General features: G+C 30.4%; 2 protein-coding genes across 3 annotated transcripts; both read left to right on the top strand.

The window, feature by feature from the left end:
• LOC109351067 lies at nucleotides 1062-2672 on the top strand. Its single transcript, XM_019592397.1, has one exon. It carries the CDS (start codon nucleotides 1469-1471, stop codon nucleotides 2327-2329), a length of 861 nt encoding a protein of 286 aa, XP_019447942.1. The 5' UTR covers nucleotides 1062-1468; the 3' UTR covers nucleotides 2330-2672.
• On the top strand, nucleotides 9917-11577 carry LOC109351066 (dof zinc finger protein DOF3.6-like). Of its 2 annotated transcripts, XR_002108180.1 has the most exons (3): nucleotides 9917-10134; nucleotides 10320-11214; nucleotides 11288-11577. XR_002108180.1 is itself a non-coding variant. In XM_019592396.1 (2 exons), the coding sequence occupies exons 1-2, from the start codon at nucleotides 10084-10086 to the stop codon at nucleotides 11139-11141; spliced, it is 873 nt and encodes a 290-aa protein (XP_019447941.1). In that variant the 5' UTR covers nucleotides 9917-10083; the 3' UTR covers nucleotides 11142-11577. The 2 variants fall into 2 exon arrangements, 1 of the variants encoding a protein (XP_019447941.1); XM_019592396.1 differs by having other exon boundaries at nucleotides 10320-11577.

The following is a 14050-nucleotide window of genomic DNA, read 5'->3' as shown; positions in this document are numbered from 1 at the left end:
TCTTAAAATTGTCTCCTCAGTATAAATAAATATCAGTATTATTATATGTAATTTTTTCGATATTTTTTATAATACTATCTTCTCTAATACTAGAGAAGATTATTATTAGATTTGGACTTCGTCCCTAGTAGTTACAACTTTTTTAAAATCAGATAGTTGTTTAACTTGATTCTCAACCAACAAGGATATTAGAGAGGAATGTTGTTGCTCCTCCTTTTATTTTTATTGCAATTGTATTTCTTTTTATTTTTTAAGCACATACCTCTCTAATACTAGAGATATCCTTAATACTACTTTTGAATATAGGGACCAAACCCTTTTCCTCACATATCTTATCAAGATAGTCATTAGTTTTTGTTCTCTTCAATTAAATTCAATTTCCAAAAAGAGTGATTACAAAATCTAAAATTAAAAAACTCTTTAATCAATGATATTTTTTTCTCAAATTTATATTTATGGATACACTTTTAGCAATAAAAAAGTACTAAATTTTTATCACAAAATTAAAATTTTCACTTTTCAATGAAATCTTACTTTTTGAAACATTAAAGAAGATAAGGAATTGAAGTACTAATAGTATTCTAAATCATCATGATGATACTCTATGATGATTATTTTTATTCCCCAAGATTACCCTCTCAATATTTCTACATTAATTTAGTTATCTTGACCTTTTGCTAACTAACCCCTCCTATTAAGTCATTGTTTTCCTTTTATTTTTTTTGTTTAACTTGCCTCTTGGATAACATAACAAGTGATGCACACAATGTAACTTGCCTATTAAGCATAGCTTTTGCAAGCCCATGTGAGGTACTTTCCAACCATTCATTCACACAATACATCAAAACCTTTCTCTATTAACCAACAATGCGTTGATCTAATGGTGTAAGGTCTTATTAAATCTTCAAAGTCGATGATTTAATTCCTGAAAGTGACATTTATTAGAAGACAACCACGAATCTCGAAATGGATTAGTTTCTTACCAAAAACAAAACTTTTCTCTATTAAGTTCTATGCCTCATTTGAACAAAATATATTTAATTTAGGTTCCTAATAGAATTATAGTATAGTATTTATAAGCATAGCTTTGGTTCTTTTTTCATTACTTTCTCATAAGTTTTATGCATACATTTGATGTCAAAACTCATAAGGTTGGAAGGTAAGTCTCTACTTTTCCCACACAAGAATTTCAACTAAGGTAAGCGTGTGTTTGGGGTTACATTAGAGTAACATATTTTTACTCTTCAGAACGTGAGTTTCATAAATGAATGGATATACCCCTTTAAACTATAGTCCATAACTTGTGGTATAAATTTTATCAAATATTCATATTGTCCCTCTTACACCAATTTTTCTATACCTTTCAATCCCACCGAAAAGTTAGAAACTTTATAAACAAAATTATGTTTCTTATTAGTATTAGTTTGGTATGAAGTGGTGAAAATAATTCCCTAGCAAAAAGGGTGCCATGTATTTCAGTGAGTTAAGCATTTCTTTGATTCTTGTGTTTGGGTTCCTTGTGCTAGCTTTGGCTGCACAATTTTTCTATTTCCTATGGTGGAAAAAGAGAATAACACACTCAGAAGATATAGAAATGGATCAAGAAAATTATGCTAAGGGTTTGTTTTATTGTGGTTTTTTGAAGACACCCTTTTCATTTCATGCTACAAAGACTTCAATGAGTGTGACAAAAGAATCAGAAACCAAAACTAATGAAGTACAAGACTTGGAGTTAGGTGAGTGCTTGGATCATATTTTGGTTAAGTCCTTTGGAGAAGAAAGTGTTGAATCAGAGTTGATAAGGCTTCACAATTTAGCTGGTCCACCAAGATTTCTCTTCACAATCAAAGAGGAAACAAAAGAAGATTTGGAAGCTGAAGATGAAGAAAAATGTTCTAGAACAAAGAGTTTGAGTGATATCATGTTATCAATTGATAATTCTTTTCTTACATCTTTGGACCCTCTTGATTCTTATAACCATCAAGGGTTCAATCCTTTGTTTGAATCATCATCAGTAGAGTCAGATATATACATGTTGAGATCTTCATCACCACCTCCAAAGTTCAAGTTTATGAAAGATGCAGAGGAGAAATTGTATAGAAAGTTGATTGAAGAAACTAGGAGAAATGACATAAAGAATCATGGGGTTGAAGATTCCTCTAATGAAAGTTTAGCCACAAACAAAAGGGTTGGATCCTTAGTTAGGGTCATTCAGAACAAAGAGGGGAAAGAGGTTCAACAATATCTACCTCAGTTTCCATCAAGTTCTTTATCTCAGGTCCATCCATTGGAATCTTCTCCTACATCATTCATGCTACTTGAACATTAGGGTCTCTTTTCGATTTTAGTTTTGGAGGAGAAGAAATGAAAATGGAAAACTTGCAAGTAATATCACGGGTGTATTTTGTAACTCTAAACTTCGCCTTTCTTTTTTTCCCTCGAAAACTCAACTCGCAAAAGGACACTTAGATATTTTTTTAATCTTGCGTGTGCCCATATTATGCTATATTAATTTTCTAATTAACTCATGTTCTAGTTTTTAATATTATTACAATTACAAAGCATTTAGCTCTTTTTCATACTCTATTTTTGGTGCTTTGAAATGGTTATTATTGTGGCCAATATGCTTCAAGTTAATAGAATTTAAACTAACATGCTCTTCAAAATGATTGTTAAGATGCTGTTTTGTCCATTCCCCATGCTTCATGCATGAGAATTATACATGTTGGCTACTATTTTTTTTTTAATTTAAATGTCTCAATGATTTCTTATTTTCTTTTGGAAATTTGTGTATTCATTTCCTGCACTAGTATTCAGATTATCTTATTATATGAGCCTAGCTGTGCCTTTTGCTTTATTTCTCATATGCTTTAGTCACATAACAATTCTCTACCAATGCTATTAAAGGTTAAGTAATATGCAAACATGACAACGTTCTAATGTAGATTTCACATGTAATGTCTTAGAGAGGGGGAAATGTTGAGTTAGCAGAGTGATGTACATATAATGTTTGTCCATTTTTTTTATAATCATGGTATCCTCTAATCCTAGATAAGAAATTAATCTTTTCCAGAATGTATGACTACTTTTCTCAACAGAAGTTAGCTATAAAATATCGACTATTTGATCATTTGACATATCTGAAAATTCAGTAGGGTCTTAGATATTACGGACAATTGTACAAGACTTTAGTGAAGAATTCCATATTTTAATTCATCGGAGTATCCTTGATAGATTGGATAAAATTAAAAAAATAGAAAGTGTTAAAAAAAATTGACACGTATTATCTATGTTTGTACCAACACGACTATTAAATAAAAATAGAATCTTTATGATATGTGTTTAAAGACATATGTTAATCTACCCAAAAAAAGACATGTTATAAAATATTAAATAAAGTTTCACACGAAAATGGTTTATTTAACCTCTTAAATGTTTTATATTTTTAGTTTTCTCAATAAAAATGCTCTCTCAAATATCATTAAAAATATCTTGTTGAAGATCATTTAATAGGCTCCTCGTGAAGATGTCTTAATCAAACTTAAAGTGATGAAGTTAAAAACAGTGCATGTAGAGTGTTTATGAACTTTAACCTAAACAATAAGTCATGTCGCTATTGTCACGAGATTGATGAAAGTTCCCTCAAACCTATAAACTCTAAGCTCTATAATTTGAATTTTGAAATTAAAATGCAAAATTGAATAATTTGAATAATTCAGTACAAAGATGAAGTAATGTGGCTTTCCATTTTGGAATAGGAATGTTTCATATTTCATTTTACATTTTAATATTTATGTAGCAACAATATTTTACATCATAAAAGCAATTAATAATGAGATTTAGCTCAACGTGTATTTAAAACATTCTCGAGAGATAATAATGTTTACGATATTAGATTTATTTCTCAAACTACTTCATCCATAAAGTCTGTCGGACCAGGAAAATGACTATATTTGACTTACAACTAAAAGACATATTTTGGCCCATGACAACTTTTGGCTCTGATATTATATTATGGTCTCATCATAAAAACCAATTAACAATGATGATAGGAGTAGTATAACAAGTATTTAAATCATTTCTAAAATAATGAGATAGATAATATAAGACTTATTTTGTAACCAGCTTTTTAGAATGTTGTAACTTGTAAGCTTAAGAATTAAACTTTGTTTTTGTAATAACATGAAAACTGAAAATTGAGCTTGGTTCCATGTGAAGTCAGGCACATTCAGTGGGACTTCCATATGGGGTGGTCCCTGTTATGAGTCAATTTTTTGGGTCCACTCCATTAAGTCACCAGAATTCAGTGTTGTAAAAACTGGTTCGTGTTGGTTGGTTTAACTAATGAACCAGTTCTAATATGGTATGGTATAATAATTATATCGGTCATGTAATCATACTGGTCAAAACTAGTCATACCAGTCGGTTTTCAATTAAACTATACTGATCATACTGGTCGGTTTTATTTTGAAATTAATTTTTAAATGAAAATAAAAAATATTGATTTTTTAACATTAATATTAATATATTATATATGCATATCTAATTTCGCTAGTATATGGTTTAATTAGTGAGTCACTGGTTGAACCATTATACTACTATATTATTACTCTAACTGATTTGATGACCGATACAGAGCGATCATTTGCCTTGAATGAAATATAGAGAGATAGATTTTTTGAACACCAAATTTTTATACAGGAACTAATTGAATGAAACAACACACTGCATCTTTCTTTCTATCCACCACTTATTCAGTGAAATTTTAAATAGTAGTAAGGTACAATATTATAAATGGGTATTTTAGATGTCTAATATAATGTAGACCAACAGATTATTAAACTGCTATTTATTTATTGTCTAGCATATTCCACCCCAAGGATTATGAGGCTGCATCTTACTACAATAGTATGTTACTATCAACTATTCAATACAATCATACATTATATGGGTATTTTAAATTTAGGAAAAATTAACAAAAATCGTCTAAATTTCTAATTAAATTGTTAATATACAAACAATTAATTTGAGAAAATTAAAATGTAGAAAGTTATATAAAAATATTTAAATTTAATGGGTTTTCAACTATTATCCTAATATGAATGTTTAAGCAACACAAGAGAAATAAAGTTAATATGGGAAAGTGGTGTAGATAGAAGAAAAAAAATCAGTTTTTTTTAATAAATTAATATTGATTTTATTTGTTCCTATAAAAATACATTGATTTTATTTTTTAAATTGAGTAAGAGCGATGATAATAAGTTGATGTAATGGTTGTGCATGGTTGGATCCCAAGTTTTATAAAAATGTAAAGATCGATATTCATTCCTTATAAGCAATACTTGTTGAAAGATTCGATCATAATACCCTACAGAGAATTATGAATATAATTTTGTTTAGCTTATATAATGTTGATGGGTTCAACCCTTATAAATTTATAACATTGGTTTGATTATTCCTATTAGGCACATTCTCATGCAATTATGCATGCAAGGTTGACACCACCTTATACATTGGATAGACACAAAGTTTTAGAATGTTGCATCACTTTCAACTTTTGTGAATTTTTATAGGATACATATCTTGGGCCTAGAATACGATCATCAAGAATATCTGGCCCATTTTTGGAATCATGGTTGACCCACCTAAATTAATGAACAACAAATATATTATTTTTTAATATAATTGTTGGTTCAAAATCATAACGAACAATGTCTATTTTTTAGAATACGATATGATATATTTTCCAACTAAATTAAAATTTTATACTAATTGTTGGTAGAACCCTCTTAAATTATTAGTTATCGTACATTATAACATGTAATAATTTTCATCTTTGTTATTCATTTTCTTAATTTCATCCTTGGTGTAGGTTGTAGCTATCTTAAGAATTATTAACTGCTTCTACGGATAAACAAATCTTTTATTGAGTAGGTTTAGTAATGTAAAGCCTCATTAAATTATTAAGTATTATACATAAACAAGGTTATCATTCAAATTTATATGTTGTGCCGCTACACTTTTGAAACAAACTTATTTTCTTTCCATTAACATCAACAATGAACGCTATAATTTATTTCAACTCTTTTTTTTGTCGGCAAAAGATTATATTATTAAAACACGTTGAAAAGTGTTAAGTTAGTACATGATTGAGAAAATACGAAAGAATTAATTATTCAAACATAAAAATATCCAATTTTCTAATGCATTCCTTATTTATTTTTCTTGATTGAGTTGTAAAGTAGAGTTACTAACTTCTATAAAGTAAAAAAAATAGTGTCACTAACAACTTGTTGGAAGAAACCAAGTGTAAATTTAGTTGCTTCCTTTGTAAAAATCTAGAAATAAAGAGAAGGAAATATGTGTCAGTAGATATGGATTTCTAGGAATGCTATGAGGGAAAAGTAAGTGATGGCATGAGAATCTAATTAGCGTCAGATGCATGTGCAATCATATGTGAGAGAAATTTATATGACCAATTATTTCTATAATTTTGACATTAACTATTGCCACCTACTTAGGAACAAAGTAAATAATATAAGATTGAATATTCATCTCTATCTTCTTTTGCTTTCCTTAAATGGAACATGTCAATACTTTGTCTCGAAATTTAATATACATATAACACTACTCTGGTTTAAAATGTTTTGTTGAAAAGCATAATAAGTGAGGGATCAAATCAATAACCAAATGTTTCAACGTTTACTATGTACATTACAATAAATGATATTCAACAAAATTCATAACTTACAATAAATGTATAGTTTAGAATATGATAAATATAAGACAAGCACTATATATCATTTGTTATAAATGAATTTGAAATCCAACTAATCCAATTAAAATACGAGTTTGATTGGTTTAGTTGTGCTTTTACTTTATTCAATACAGATGTAAATCTAAGACCAATTTATTTTATAAAAAGTTGTAATCATTAAGAATATGTATGCTAAATTCTATCCATATTAAAAAAAATTGAAAACCATGGCTAAACTCCAAAGAGACTACTTATCTATAAATTTTGTTACTCACTTACGAGTTTCTCATTCACACAAATGTCATTATCTCATAATAGAATATTCTAGAATTATTCATCGTATGAGAAGATATAACAATATGTATGCAATGGGTCGACACAACTATATAGGGGTCCCCCTATGCAACTTCAATCTATGATATGTATTTTTCATGCACGTGCATGGTTACCTTTGGAGTTTGTATATAATACCACTTTATCTCTATAATGTATATAGTGTGGGTGAATATAAGTGATTGCATGGCTAAGGCTGCAATATAACTTTGGTAGCTTTCCAACTAAAATTTCATTCACAAAATGAAGTGCTAAGCTTTTCTCATCAAAATAAGCAAAAAGCAGTAAAGAACGTAGAGGGAGGGAATTAGATTCCAACACCACCAACCTCTAATATTGTATACCCTAATTTAACCCTTACTAAAGTTATACAATAGCTGGCGTTGAAACACTTTCCTTATTTTTTTATAATGTTTGCTTTCCTTCTCAAAACAAATCCAATAAACCATCAACAAGATGTTGGTCTAGCAGTGTATGTAATGTTCTGTTAGATCCCCGAATTAAATAACGAAAATGTTAAAAGTTCAATTCGTATGAACAACACTTGTTTGGAGAGACAATCACACACTTCGAAAGAGACTAGTTCCTTACTCAAAAGGGTGACAAAATATTCTTGTTAGTACAAAAAAATGTTAATCTAGTGGCATGTAGACCAGAAAGTTCGTTTCATGTGAATGACACTTATTGGGAATGACAACTATGTACCTTACAAGATATTAACTTCTTACTCATTGGGTGAGAGGATACTTTTGATCATCAAAAAAAATAAAACCAATAAACAAATTTTTGACCTTTTTCTATAAAAGATAAAATCTTTTGTCATCTTAATTGGAGTGGTAAAAAGGTTTCATGTACGTTAAGCTTAAAGTTTAGAGTTTGTAAGACAATGTCAGTAACAGTATTGTTCAATAATTGGAAACCAGCATCTATGGCATGTGTTTAAGTTAGTGCATTTCCAATTATCCAGCCTTATTAATCGAGTCTTGGAATTACTTTATCTTTTTTACACTTCTTCCAAAGTAGTACTCTCCTACTCTTTGGTACTAATTGCTTTTACATGAATATATATGAACTGAGAGCATATCAGTAACTGGTTCGATAATTAAAGTGACGAGTTAAAAGTCTAAAGTTAAGAAAGTTGTGGGTTTGAGTCTCATTTATAATAAATTTAAATTTGATGGTTAGGGAGAAGGGGTGAAATAAAGAAGATTAAGAGTTTGAGTCTCACCTATAATAAATATTAACATACTAATACTTGATCAGTAATTGGTATAGAGTATTGATTTGAATATGGGTATTCAAACCCTACAGCACACTTCTTCCTCTCCTCTTGTAAAATAAGTATTCTATGAGCTTCCCCTTAAATTTAAAAAGAAATCCTACAGAACTAAAATCCTCTCATATATGAGAGTGACTAATATTAATTTTTATTCGAACAATGTTAACTTCTTATAAAATAAATTCTACAATGTTAATTAAGAGATATACATAGAGAAAATAATTTTAGTTTAGAAAATGATGTATTTAACACTTTGAAAAATGGAAACTATATAAATTACGCTTTATTTTTTAGAATATACTATTTTCTTATTGTATTCCTTAATTAGTGTATGGCTCCTCGTTATTTTATTATTTGTAATTTTGTATATCATTTATTGGTTTAATATGCATATAAATTTTGAATATCATAATTGACATTGTACACAAATGTTAACCTCTCACTTACATCATCGAAAAGATTTCACTTAATTTTCTTCATGTACTCTCTATAGTATTTTTAATCTATTTCCAAGGTCAAATTAAATGTTTTGCTTTATTGGACTGATCCCACCATTACAATTGAATATTAATAGGCAGTGATAATTGATTTTGCTACGTATATAATATAAGGTTGTCTTTTTTCCATATCAATTCCATGCATGGGAGCCACTATCACCCTTTTTATGAACAAAAGTTACAGACCAACGCGTCATAAAATTAAAGAAACTTACAGGTTAAGATACTAAGACCACTAAAAAACCCTAAAGAATATATAATAAAACAAAAGGAGTTGAGAATAAGATTAGTATAATAGACCCAAATGCATCACTAACATGTGACCTTTGTGGAGCTTTTCAGGAATCTCTCAATCACATAAATATTTTTTCTTCCACAAGATCTTAGGTTGTTTGGCAAAACAAAATTATTGTTGGTTTGGTTTCCGTTCAGTTATTCAGTGTGTAAAAAAAGGATTCATATCTATTGTTCCAAAAAATGTAATATTCTACCATTATTTGTGATATTTTTTGGTCAATAATTGTGAGTATTTTTGTTGTGAGTAAGATTCAAGTTCTCAACTTCTTTTATCTTAACCATCAAACTACTTTATAATTTTTTTTAATTAAGACTCGAACCACGACATTTTATTATGTGTTCCTTAAGCCATTCATTTTCGCAGTCATACCACATTCTCACTTCCCATTATTTATAAGAGTTGATCGAAGAAAATATACTGAAGTTAAAAATTTAATAATTAAATATTTTTCACCCATAAATAGTTATACATGAAGTGACACTTTTAGGATAGAAGATGCGCTTTCATTAAAAACATCATAATATTTGATAAAAAAAACATGTTCTCTATATAAAGTGATGGAAATATATTCTTAAAATCATAGACTTTGATTAAAATAAAATAAAATGAATGATAAACCTCTTATATTGTTTTAAACTAATGTAGATAAGTCTTAGACTTTTGATAGATGGGATTACAACTTATTTCCATATTCCTATATTTTAATAATATATGTTTGTTTGGTGATTAAAATATTAGCATAAGATCAAAGTAAAGAAAATAAAGCCTCTTTCTTTCTCCTCCACCATCCTCCTCTTTAATGCTCTTTTTTCTCCTTTTCTTTGTTGCCTCTGCTATTCCTCTATAGTGTGATTCTCCACCATCTCCCTAAAGAGCCATCAAACTTTATTAAAGAGAAAACACTATCGAATTCAACACCATGGTTTTCTCTTCCATTCCACTCTATTTAGATCCCTCCAATTGGCACCAGGTAATGTTTCCCTTAAATTTCAACCACACTTTCTAAACCCTAAAAGAACAACACAAATTCTAAGTAACTATATTCCTATATATATATATACTCTTTGTATAGTAATATATGCATGAATATACTAGATTTTTTTCATTACAACTATCATTTTTCTACTTTCTTTATTCATCATATATGTTTTGCAGCAATCAAATCAATATCATCAAGCAAATGTTACTTCCAATAATCATGAGTTGCTTCCACCATTACCACCACAGCCAAAAGGTTCTGGCTATGGTGGAGAGTCAATTCGGCCTGGTCCGATAGCGGATCAAGGAAATCAGTTAACTAAGATGGCACTACCGGATCAGGTCACTCAAAAGTGTCCACGATGTGAATCCACGAATACAAAATTTTGCTACTACAACAATTACAACCTCTCCCAACCCAGACACTTTTGCAAGACATGTAGGCGGTATTGGACAAAAGGTGGTGCTCTTAGAAACGTTCCTGTTGGTGGAGGATGTAGAAGAAACAAGAAGAACAAAAGGAGTAGTAGCTCCAAATCTCCATCATCCATTGATAAAAACTCATCAATCTCAAACTCCACAAGTGCAACAAACCCTTTAGGCATAAGCACCCCTAACCTAATTGGTCGTTTCCCTCAGCAACAAAGTAACCATCAACCTTTCATGGCTTCTCTTCAGAATCTGAACCGTTATAGTGTGGGAAACATGAGCAACACCAATCAAATGGAGTTTCAAATTGGTGGTCGTGGTTTAACTTCAGTAGGAGGAGGAGGAGGAGTGTTTCAACACTTTCCTTTTTTGAATGGTTTTGAGTCAACTTCAGCTGCTTCATACCCTTTTCAGAGTGAGAATGTTGAAGCACCATATGGTTTGGTTAAATTTGAAGATCTAAATCCTTCAAGAAACCCTTTGAGCGGTGTGTCAGAAAATAATAACCAATATTATTCATGGACTGATTTATCAGGTCTTGCCCCTTCTTCCACAACTCATCTTTTGTAAACTTTGACCATTCATTAGGTCAAAAATCACATCATCCACCAACCCTTTTGAAGATGGATCAGAGAAAATCCAAATTTTCAATTTCTAATGATTTGGTTGTTCTAGCATGCATTCTAAACCTTGCTTCTCAAGTTCCACTAGCGAAAACATTTCTAGGGTTCGGTTTTTTTGCCCTCGAAACCAAACCTTAACAACATAAAATATAAGCTAGACATGGTGGAATTTGGTCTTCTTTTTGTATGTTTCCCTTCTCATTGATTTTGTTTGTTTTCATTAAGTTGTGTTTCTTTGCGTGCTATTCAGTTTTCATTGTAACAGTGTGTGCATGTATTTTTCTCTTATGTTGATTTTCCATCTGATAATGTGAGATCATTTGGGTTGTACCAATTTTATATTTTCTCATCAGTTTATTTACACTTACCTGCTTCAGTCTTCATCACACACACTTGGTAAGTTGGTTGCACACACTTGTACACCAATTTTTGCCCAGCATGGTCATCTAATTCAGTAGCTGGATAATATAATCGAGATATGTTGTCCCAGATCATATCTCATACGTTATTTTGTGTCAATGAAAATATGACATGCTAACTAATTTTTTAAATATTTATTATTATTATTATTACTTCATTATTATTGATATGAAACAATATAAGAGAAATAATTCCAAATAACAAATCTATATTCAGAGCAATAAGGCACAATTATCAAGAAAGAAAGAAGAAAAGTGGTACTGGTGGTGGTACGCCACTAAAGAACGTGCCACTACATGTTAACTTTTTAGTCCAGTTAATTTGAACACACTAAGATTTTACATCCACGTACATTATATTCATTCCACCTTAATCTATAATATTTTCAGGAGAGATGACTTATCTCAAATAGTATCTCGTCTATTATTTCGAGCTAATTATAATATTACCTTTTATTTTTATTTTTTATTATTTATATGATAATATGTGATTGTCTCATGTTACTGTAAACTGTTTTACGGTGAGGGTCTATAGCTGTAATAGTAAAATTTCTTTAACTTTCAATGATGCAGTGTAGTTTTCTCAGTATTAAGCTCATTACAATTTTTAACCTAAAGCATTTCTTTTCTTAAATATATATCTTGATACCTCTTAGTCTTTACAAGTTTATATGTGTTTAGTCATTTGAATGTTGAGTCTTGAATTATATGATAGAATGTGCACTTATTATTTTTTTTAATCAGCAATAAGATTATTAATATAGAGATAAAGAAAAATTAGGAGAATAACTGGTACTCTTATCCACTAAATCCCCACAAATAATAAGGAAGAATACCATTTGAAGGGTTCCTCAACCAAGCAACTAGAGAAAAAGAAAATAAAGGGAAGCGGACATTGATAAGACTCCAAGAATGTAGCAAAATAAGTTTCATCATCTCATCAAGGTGAAAACGCTTGTTCTCAAAAATACTTTTGTTCATAATATGCCATAGAGTCCAAATTGTGACAAACCAAAGAGTCATCCACAAATGGATATTCTTGTTGTCCATCCGTAACAGAGATGCATGAATTGACAAATGAGTCTTTACTTCATTATGAATAATAGAGGTAAGTCCAAAGTAAGAATAGAGTCTTTGCCAAATAATGTAGGATGTTGGGCAAGAAAAGAACAAGTGACTAGTGATTCCTCCAACTCACCACAAAAAACACACAAAAGGGAGTCATGTACTCCTAAACCCCCTCTATGATATAGGTTGAGTTTAGTTGGAATACCATCCAAAGCAATTTTCCATACTAGGCACTTCATCTTTCATGAGATATTACTCGCCCAAAGCTTCTTGAAGAAAATGAGATCGCGGCTTCCTGTTTTTGTAAAAATTGATATGCACTCTTGACCGAATACTTCCCACATTTGTCATGTAACCAAATCCAAGTATCTTCACTTTGTTGTTTAGGTTTAGAATCATAGATTATTTTTAAGAGATCATCATAATCCTCTTCCTCCCAAGCGAACAAGTTCCTCCTCCATTGAATATTCCAAGACCAAACTCCATATCTCCATGCACCCAAGGATTCAACTGTTGCATCTTTATCCAAAGCCACCTGAAATAATCTTGTAAAGGCATTTTTGAGAGAATCTCTCCCTACCCAAACGTCAGTCCAAGATTTAATAGAGGATCCACATCCTAAAAACCTACGGAAACCACCATCTACCCACCCACAACCAATCCCTTCCCTGTTATGACTAAGATTTCTTAATTCTCTCCACCAAAAAGAACCTCTCCTGAAACACTCAAAAACACCGTCTACTCCATTACTTAAAAACTTATCCCCATATCTAGATCTTAAGACTTTCACCCAAAGAGCATCTCTCGATTAATAATCTCCACCTCCATTTACCTAAAAGAGCTAAGTTGAACACAAACAAATTTTTAACCCCTAAACCCCCTTCCTCTTTGGCCTACAAACATTCTTCCACTTTATCCAATGTGCACTTATTATTCATTTTATTTACACCTTTCATACTGGATTGAATTAATTAGTCCAAAGTCATAGACAATGTGAACCTTGATAAACTAGGTACAACAACTTAACATTTAAACCTTTTGTAAGTTTATGATTAAACCAAAAAGTTAAGCATAGATTTGCTAATACTTTTATCGTGATGAAACACAATTATCATTATATATAATAGGCTATATATTTGGTTTTCATATAGGTATCCCATGTGTCTCATTGTAGAAAAGATTGCAACTGCATTACTGTGGTGATGGAGAATATATCCACACATATAAACATAATTCCTGTTTTTTTATTCTTCCTTTTGAAAAGATAAATTTAATTTCTCCCCCATCCTTCTTTTTCGTATAGATCTTTCGTACGACTATTTATCTCGCACACACTCCCTTTCCAAAAAAAACCAATACACCGAGCACT

The sequence above is a fragment of the Lupinus angustifolius genome, chromosome LG06 (assembly GCF_001865875.1).
Source record: "Lupinus angustifolius cultivar Tanjil chromosome LG06, LupAngTanjil_v1.0, whole genome shotgun sequence".
NCBI lineage: Eukaryota > Viridiplantae > Streptophyta > Magnoliopsida > Fabales > Fabaceae > Lupinus > Lupinus angustifolius.
This window is presented reverse-complemented; position numbering and strand designations above follow the sequence as displayed.